This window comes from Phragmites australis, chromosome 13, assembly GCF_958298935.1.
Source record: "Phragmites australis chromosome 13, lpPhrAust1.1, whole genome shotgun sequence".
In the NCBI taxonomy this organism is placed as follows: domain Eukaryota; kingdom Viridiplantae; phylum Streptophyta; class Magnoliopsida; order Poales; family Poaceae; genus Phragmites; species Phragmites australis.
In genome coordinates, this window is record NC_084933.1 from 16720027 (window position 1) to 16730047 (window position 10021).

The 10021-nt window shown below is 41.3% G+C and overlaps 1 protein-coding gene across 1 annotated transcript; it reads left to right on the plus strand.

Moving 5' to 3' along the window:
- The first annotated feature begins 5700 nt into the window (after positions 1 to 5700).
- LOC133889768 (photosystem I subunit O-like) lies at positions 5701 to 6737 on the plus strand. Its single transcript, XM_062330241.1, has 4 exons — positions 5701 to 5906; positions 6021 to 6105; positions 6203 to 6382; positions 6470 to 6737. The coding sequence occupies exons 1-4, from the start codon at positions 5834 to 5836 to the stop codon at positions 6564 to 6566; spliced, it is 435 nt and encodes a 144-aa protein (XP_062186225.1). The 5' UTR covers positions 5701 to 5833; the 3' UTR covers positions 6567 to 6737.
- The last annotated feature ends 3284 nt before the right edge of the window (positions 6738 to 10021 follow it).

Genomic DNA, 10021 nt, shown 5'->3' on the forward strand with positions numbered 1-10021 from the left:
AACCGTGAAGGGAAACCGTTAGAGCGCTGAAGGGAACGAAAATCTCATCGTAAAGAGATTCTAGTCTCTGAAGAGAAACCGTTGGAGATGGTCTAAGACGAGTGTTTGGTGCAACTGAGCTCAAGTCGGATTATACTTTCATGTGTCCAGTAAACTCGATTCGTTTTTGTTTCTCTGCGAAAGGATCTGCTACAGAATTTAAGCGGCAAATGGCATTGCATGCAAGTGCAATTGCATAACAGCTACTGCGAATTCATTGAGGAGCTGAGAGAAAGTCCAAGCGCAAACAACTTCGTGCGAGCTCTGATTTGTTGTCTGCTGCGGATGTGTGACCGATTGGTGTGTCCACTACTCGGGCATGTTCGCGTTTGTGGCTCCTCAAACCAGCGTCTTACCGGCTAGAGTATCTAGAGTCGTTAGGCTTGTTCACTCAAACAATATGGATCTGAGTCGTATTGAGTAGAGTCTTCAGCTGGTTAACCATATGGGGTTAAGCGATTCATCAGATCCAACTCAGGGCAGGATCTTAGGATCATATGGACACCCTAGACGTTGGCCTCCAGAGTACTGAAGACATCACTGCCAAAGCTTGGCTGTGGTTGATCCGACGTCGCCCTGTGATTGCTGTTCCGAGGGACTTCATTCCTTGATCTTGGAGCCGTTGTCGGTGGAAGCATCACGTGACCAAGAGGCGTCTTTGTAACAAGTCAACGTTGAATATCAGGGTTCACCTGACTTTCCACAATCTATCGATGATGAGTGGTGTCAGAGGCATGCAAGGCTCTGGCTGCAGACGTCCTAGTGGTAATTCTCTGACGATTCCGGAACATTGAGTGGTAGTTGCTACTACTGGATCCTCAGGGATTCTTGCACCATTGTTTACCATGACGTTCGGATCTCCCACATTTTGGTTAGCGGGTAAGCCATCGACTCCTTCGACCATAAACACAAATTGATATATTCGGCTACTGTGGCCATCAATGGAGTTGTCGTCGCTACTATTGTGACCTTCATCATCAATGTCGATGTCTATGAATCAAAGAACGCTAGGCTCCTCAGGATCACAGTCGAGGTGTCCCATCTCGCGGTATGCGTCCAATGGGCTGAATACGATAATACTGGTGTGAATCAGTCCATCTTGATCGTCCCAATGGTATGCTATAGTTTCTAAGGTGATCTCGGATCGAATAGGAGGCGATGTGAAGATGACTGCAGCTGACTCGAAGTGGTCATGGAAGCTGGTGTCGAAGAAGCCGACATGGATGCGCACTTAAAACATGATCAATCCTGAAAAACAGATGAAAGCCCCTACTTGGTGCGCCAAATGTTGAAAATTAGTGTCCGACAATATATCCATAATTAAACAGTGGTACCTTCGAGATCAGGGATCAAGCAGGAAACAATACACACAATGTATACAGGTTCAGGCCCCCAATTAAAATAATACCCTACGTCCTGTGCGAATATTGTCATATATTGATTATCTTGAGTATGAGCAATGTGGCTAGACCTATTACAATAGAGAGGATTGGATCTAGGCTAATCTAGGGTTGAAGTCGTCGAGTATCTCCAATTGCTAGGATCTTGATGTCACTTGCCTTGAGTTGCGTATGCATGGATTGTTCTATCGTCAACCTGGGGGGTCAGGTCCCTGCCTTATATAAGGGTCGATGTACCATCTCGGATCTAGGCGTAGTCTATAAGGAGTCCTTTGTCTTGTTAGCCAAGACAAATCAGATGAATCCGACCTGGATACTAGTCGTACTCAAGTCAGTTAATCTCTTAGTATACCAGGTCCAGCAGATCTAGGTCCGCAACATCCGGAGTTATTATGGTGTGGTTCTTAATTATGCACATATACTCTATAGTTAGATATTCGATAATAATATTTGTGGTTTTGAAATATATAATACACTTGTATAAGTGGTGTTATGCGGATTGACGTGAGTCAAGTTTGTGAGAACTTGTACTCGAAATTGGTTGTTGGTTTTGTTTATGTGCATGTGTGTCTTGAGGGCGGACATGGTCGGTGACATGATGGATTAGGTTTAGAGAGGAACTGAGATCAAGACGGTCAAAAGATCACACGAGATGTTCGGACTAGTGAACGATGCACGTAAAGATGAATTACACCATAAGACGTATACGAGAGTTGTATAGTTTGTAGTGCGCAGAATTGTATCAAAGGGAGTGTGATGTGGAGAATTATTCTATGGAGCATATGTGTACATATGCTATGGAATAAAAAAGGAAGGAAAAAGAGAAGTACCGTACCGTACTGTAAGTGTCTGCATATACAATGTGTGCTACGATATGGTATATTGATAAGACAACACAGAGTTAAGATAGATAATTAAATAATCAATCTTCTATTGATTGACTAGGAGCTTGGACGCAGCGGCAGCTACGGCAGAGTCATTGCGGGTCTTGGCGGGGTTGAGCAAGGTCGTAGAACTTTCTGTGCTCCTCTCTCTTGGCCTTGGCGTCGTCGTGGGGCTTGCGACTGCACTCGAAGCCAGTGCGAGGAAGACGATGTGGTGGACAGGCTTGCGGTTGGTGAACTTGAGGTGGACTTTGATGGCGACACGTGCGCGCCGGGCCTCGAGGTAGGAGGGGAGGAAGTGGTAAGCCATCTCGGCGAGCATCTTGTCTTGCTTGAGGTTGCCCCCGGTGAAGAACTTGTCCACTTCCTCGAGGTGCTATTCTTGAGAGGGGCCAGCATGTCTTTGCTGCTCCTCGGCATGGGTGCCCCCACGGCTATGCCATATGGGCTTGGCTCGATCCTTCTATGTCGATAGACTCTGCCAGCCAGCCACTCACCCGCAGGTCTTGCTCTGCTTGCTAACTGCTCAATGAGTTTCTTGCTCATGTGAAGTCTAAAAATCATCTTAATCCCTCAAAGGTATAGCCTAACAACATGATCACAAATTGATCTAAGCGGAAGCGTGAACACATATCCAATGAAGGTGAAAACATTGTAGCTCTGTTGGTATAGAGCTGCGATAGGATCAGTATAAGTCGATGATGCACAGTGCAGTGCTATACGGGGTGTAGATGGTGTAGATGCGGACGCTGGTGAGGTATTGCTAGGTGTAGTTGATCAAGTGGTTGTCGGCGCGAGGTCGTGGATGAAGTGGCGGCGGCGGCAGTCTTTACCTCATAGCAGTGTCTGTGAGGATCGGTGGGGTTTTAAGATATGGAGGGAGGTTAGGACTAACATGAACAATTAAGTAAGCGTCGGTCTCCTTCTCATGTATTTATATAGCATTACCCGAGATGGAACCGTAACCATCGTAGCAGTTGCCACTCAATCAGGGTGCGTATGTGAGGATGGGGCTCCCCTTATCTCTTGGTGCTTAGTTAGGGTACGTTAGGAAAAGAGTCAAGATCAATATCTAACATTCTCCCCCTAACTATATGGCTAACATCATACGTCCACTCTCAATAAAGCAGCATACCAAAGCTAAGCATTACAATGGCTAATAAAATATCACTGGACTCAAAAACCTATAATATAACACTCCATCTCGAAATGGATATTTGTTATACTTAATAAGATATGGTTTACTTTATTGTCCTCTTATTCAAAATCATAGGCTTTTCAATAATCCTATGCCAGCAACATGATCACAAAAGATATTAGGTGTAAGCCGCCTTTTGTAAGCGGATCCATAAGTATTGACTTAGTACTTATATGATTGACACTGATTGGTTGATCCTGAATTCTATCTTTCAAACATGATACTTAACGTTAATGTATGTGGCAGCATCACTCGACTTGTTGTTACTCATATAGAAAGCAGTGGGTTGATTATCGCAGTATACGTAAATGGTTTTTAAATGTTGTCTACCACTCTTAATTTTAGGATAAAGTTCTTTAGTCATACAGTCTGCTCGGAAGCCTCATAACATGCTTCAAACTTAGCTTGCATCGTTGATGATGCTGTAAGTGTCTGTTTAAAACTTTTTCACGAGATAGCTCCTCCAGCGATGGTAAAGATATAACATGGCGTGAATTTCTTAGTATCCACATACCCATCAAAATTTGCATCCAAATAACCAACAATTTCAATGTTATCAGATTTGATAAATCTGAGCATGTAGTGTTTAGTGTTTTGCAAATAGCGAATGACTTTTGTAACGGCTTTTTAGTGGTTTGGTCTTGAATTTGACTAATATCTGTCTAGTATCCCAGTTACGAAAGCTAAGTCTGGGCACATACATACTTGAGCATATATAATGCTCTCAACAGCTAAAGCATAAGGAACCGGCTTCATCTGATCAGCCTTATATTGGTTCATCGGACATTGAAATATCATAAAGTTATCGCCCTTAACAATAGGAGCAAATGAAGCAAAGCACTTATATATATTGTATTTTTTCAGTACTCTGTCTATGTATGTCTTTTGAGACAAACATAACACTCCTTGGGACCTATCTCGGTGAATCTCAATGCTAAGAAGGTAAGAAGTTTCATCGAGATCCTTTATGTCAAAATTAGAAAAGAAATCTCTTGATCTAAAATAATATATCCTTATCACTGCTGACCAATAAGATATTATCCGTATAAAGAACTAAGATGATAAATTTTTCTCTTTAAACTTTACATAAATACAGTTATCAACTTTATTTTTCTTAAAACTAAAATTTCTAATAACTTTATCAAACTTGAGATATAACTGGCTAGACACTTGCTTTAGACCATAAATTGATTTCTTAAGCCGACATACATATGTTCATTGTTTTCCATGACAAAATCTTCCAATTGAGCCATATGAATATTTTCTTTTAAGTCATAATTAAAGAATTCCACATTTGCACCCATCTGATACAACTCTAAATCATAATAAGTCACAAGCGCCATAATAATTTTAAAAGAATCTTTAAAATCAATCTTTTCTCTTTGTGAGGAGTATTTTGCTACCGGTCTTATTTTGAATTTTTCGATGTTTCCATAGAATTATATTTGGTTTTGTAGATCTATTTACAACATACTATTTTGATTCTATTGAAAATTTCTATTGAATCTCATATAACATTATCAATGATAAACTTCAATTCATCTTTCATAATATTAAATCACTTAGTTGAATATTCACTCGTTATGACCTCTTTATACGGGATAGGATTTTCTACCTTTCCCTTAGGAAAAAGGACCGAGATGAATATCCAACGAGCTCATTGCGATGGCCACTCGCAATCGATCGGATCGACCGTGATCGAACATAATAGCAAGAGTCTGACTTCGGAGCTCAACACCGACGCGCGCTTGGTGCCCAGTTGTCGCCGTGTCAGATCGGATCCCCTTGAGTCGGAGGGCCACCTTGTGACGGGCCAATTGGGCCGAACGTAATAGAGCCTCAGCCAACACTTGGGCCAACCCAGACCAGCACGGCCCGTTCCTTGCAAGCAACAATTGAAAAGGCCGTCTGGTCATTCCGGCCTACAAAAAAGCCATTGCTTATTTGCTTCCGAACCCAACTACTTTAACTTCCTGTGCCAGCCACGAATGGAAATTGATCTGGAAACGTGGAGTACTACTACATGGCAAAGGCCCATGACCAGTTCCACGCGTATAGTATCTTATCCAGGAATATCCAAGTGGAGCACTCCCATAGGCCGCTCCGCCGGAGATGACTCTATTTCATCCGCTGCAAGTGATCCACATCACCCGAGCCCCCACAACGATCCGCGCCGTCTCATCTCCTCCTCTCGATCGAGTCCAGCGCGCGTCTCCGTCCGTCCCGTGCCACCCACCACAAAATAAGAGCTCGCCCGCTCACCGCGCCGCATACGGACCCCACGCACTGCAGCTGCAGCAGAACAGTCAGACATGGCCGCCGCCTCCTCCACCGTCTCCGGCCTTGCCGGCGCCGCGCTCGCCAGCCGGCCGGCTTTCTCCACCAGTACGTATCTTTCCGCGCAGCGGCACAAGTTCAAACTGCCATTTCGTGCACCATTGCATGTAGGTGGAGACCTGTAGTTGACGATGTCTGTCTTGAAATGCTCGATACTTCCAGGCTTAGCGAGGGGCGGTCGGGTGTCGGCGAGGAACCCCCTGATGACGAGGAACCTGGAGAGGAACGGCAGGATCACCTGCATGACGTGAGTGATGCCTTGCAAGCTGGCCGCGTTTGAGACGATGGTTTCTTGCGTGACCTGTCGCTGATCACGGCGGTTTCTTGCGTGAAATGCTCCTCAGGTTTCCCCGGGACTGGCTGCGGAGGGACCTGAGCGTGATCGGGTTCGGCCTCATCGGGTGGATCGGGCCGTCCAGCGTCCCGGTGATCAACGGTAACAGCCTGACGGGGCTCTTCTTCTCCAGCATCGGCCAGGAGCTCGCCCACTTCCCCACGCCCCCGGCGGTCAACTCCCAGTTCTGGTGAGAGCTCGCTCACCAAGCCCATGAATGCATGCGGTGCACTGTTCTCTGCTTGCTGTTTTGTACTAAGGAACGAACTCGTTGCAGGCTGTGGCTGGTGACGTGGCACCTGGGGCTGTTCATCTTGCTCACCTTCGGCCAGATCGGGTTCAAGGGCAGGACCGAGGACTACTTCGAGAAGTGAAGCGGTTGAGCTCGACGAACTGCGCGTGCCGCATCGAACCTTGCTTTGTATAGGGCACCGATTTGGTTTAATGTGTGATAGATGCTACTTTTATTATGAGCTCAATGTAAATCTATCCCCTGCGCGCTTTGGGTTGATTTGATGAATCTAGCTAGCCTTTGCTGTCTGATATCTGAAAACTTTTTCCAAATTTATGCAACGAAATTGAGAAAATGTTCAGAGAGAATTTGAATTAGAAAGTGTGTAAAAGTGGAACATGCTCAACAACCTGACAACGCAAGTCAATAACTGACTGGCGTTTCAAAAGGGGCTGCAGCATCTGATGGCATCAAGTGGGTTTATTTGTGATTTTCCGTGACTTGTCTTCTGATGAGCTCTCCATGGAAAATCCTTCAGAATACTGCTGCAAGCAACTGCACCTTCTACAACAAAGCACGAACATAAAAAAAAGTTAAACAGATTGGTAAATAACATAACAGCAAATAACGCAACCACAATAATATTCTACAAGTAAAATTTAGACCTTAGAACACCTACATTGTAGATGAAACCTGAAATCCCATGCCACTGCCACGCTACGCAAGCGCTAGATTTTAGTTCCACGGCCGTGGGGTTAGCGGCATCATATCATCTCTCTGAAAGAAGGAATTTCATGAAAAAAAATTATTTTCTTTGTGGGTAACGATTTTTTTTATAAAATATATAATCTGCATGAAAAAATTATAACTAGTTTTATTATAATGTTTATACTTACCCAAACGAAATGGCAAGTTTATGGCGTTGGACTCTCAGAACATGCCAGGCTTCCCTGCCACCGACAAATGTTGCCCCCTCTCCTTCTCCCCTTTGGTGGTCCCACCTGCGGCGAGAGGGAAAGGGGATCTCGCCTCCCTATAGATTTAGATAGTTAAAGTAGTTTAATCCACAAATAAAGTCTCAAAGTATTTTAGATCTTGTAAGCTAGGGTTCAGCTTCCCCATGGCGATGGGTGCGCATGGGGACTTTTGGTTCATTCATCTCTTCGCCGTCAGTGACAGCAGCCTTCGCGAGTTCTTGGCAATGATTTGATAATGCTTTTCTTTCTTGGTCTAATTGCAAACGTATTCAACGGAATTTTACTACCCAGATTTAGGTATACCTTCTTTCGAGTTGTCGATGTTTAATCTGCGGCGCCTACTCTGCATTTCACATCATCGCTTATTCAGTGGCATTGGCTTGTTGAGTTACTATAGAAATAAAGATAGTGGTCGATGCTCGTTCATAGGCTCTTGCGTGCCAGAGTTGGTTAGCATTGAGGTTGCACTCGTCTGCATGCATCTCTTGTGACGTTCCAAGATCTGGAGCCTCTTTGGTTTGTTTTGGTAGATCCTCTATGTTTCGTTCTTGTTGTTCTTTGCCTCCATATACTATCATGGTGGTGTAGCAATTGTCCGATGTGGTTGGGATCCATGTTAGACTTAGAGGCGAGATTTGGTGCCTATTTATGTAATTTAATTACTTGCAAAAACCAGGATTGTAACCATTGTCATCATTATTATAAAATCCGTACCGTTAAAAATGTAATTCTAAACAAAACTCAGCTAATAATTTTGTTGTTCTGAGTCGATTTTTTCTGCCGTTGGATGCGCTTCACGATTCGTGCATGCTGACTTCATGGACCATATTCATCGGCTTCTACTTTGTGGGTCTAATTGGTGGACCCATTTTTTCTAGGATTTTGATGTATTGGTGCTTCGTGGGCATTGATTCATCAGCTTTTACTTAGTAGTCTTCGTGAGCCCGATTCATAGGCTATTTATTCCCAGTTCATTTTTTATTTTTATTTTTATTTTTATTTTTTAATTTCACGTATAATTTAATCTGGTGATATAGGGTCTCTTTACCTTTTGGGGCTGGCTAGTATGGTTTTTTTTTCCTTTTTTTTGTTTTCCTTTCCTTTCTCTTTTTCATTTTTATTTATACAATTTAATCAAAAATAATTTAGATATATTATTTATTTGTACTTATAAGCATTCAACAGTCCAAAAGACTCGAGTTAACAATTTGTGAAACCTAATTCAACATCATGAGGATTTAATTAACCATTTTTAAAAAATTCATGTTCAACCATTGTGAGACATACTCCAACAATTTGCGATAACATTTCCAGTGTTTACTATGTGATTTTTTGAAACATTTTATTTGAAATTTTAAAATAACACATGTGATTTGTTAAAAAAATCAAAATGTCCTCATATTGGATCTTGTTTTGTTATATTAATTGTAGATAACATCGAGGTTCAAATGTTTTTCAAAATAAGCACACGGCTTGAGAAAAAAATAATTCAAAATTTGGAAATACCGTATATCCATCCCACCATCAAGTAATTTAGATTTATTAATATTTTTTCAACTAGTTAACTGGTTTTGTGTGGGACCTGTTATGAAATCGAGAACGAGAACGTTTCTCTTTTCTTCTAAAGAAAAAGGGAAAAATTCAAAACCCCCCAAAATTCATTGGATTTTGACTTTCCCCAAAAAGTTGTTTTGTTGCAAAAAAAACCCCACAAAAGTTTGACTTTGTTGAAAAAACCCTCCAAAAATTCAAAAAAAATAAAAAAAATCATAAAAAAATTCTTAAAAAAACTAGAGACAATTCTAAGATCTTATGTGAAATTTGTATTAAAAAATAATATCTTTTGCATCATATTTCATGGAGAGGAAGTTTGAAAAAAAAAAGAAAAATATGCAACTCATTTATTAACTCATGTTATTTTAACTTTGTCATGTCTACCATTATTTTCCCTACACAAATAATTGTTTACGTAAACTAATAAAAGTGGTTTCACTAATTTTGGGAGTGTTATGGATTAGTTATGAATTAATCTATCTGCAACACATTTACTCAATCTTGTATGTTACAATAACTATTTTAAGATTTCATGTATTTTTAGAAGATAGAGGATCATGTAAGAAGACTAAAAAAAATTGGTTTCATGATTTTTAGATTAGTAAATAATTAACTATGCATTTAACTCGAATTAATAAAAGAGCTGCACGTTTTTTTTTTTTCAAACTTTCTCTCCATGAAATATGATGCAAAAGATATTATTTTTGAAAAAAAAATTCACAAAAGATCTTAGAATTGTCTCTAGTTTTTTTTGGAATTTTTTGTGATTTTTTTTTTGAAATTTTGAGGGTGTTTTTCATTCCAAAGAAAAATGTCTAAGGAAGAGGTAATATGTCAGTGATTAACAAGCTATTGATGAGCAGAACCACAAGAGAGTCTTGTCTGCTCCCCGATCACAAGCTTAGGTATGTTTGTTTGAGCTTCTGCTTTTGAGATTTTTTGAAAAGTTATACTTTTGGTTTGTCTGAAAAGTTACTTTTGGAAATAGGCTGTTGGGTTCTACAATAAAATTTTGACTTTTCAGCACATAGTTTCTCAAAAAAATGTTTCTCAGTGAGCTTATAAG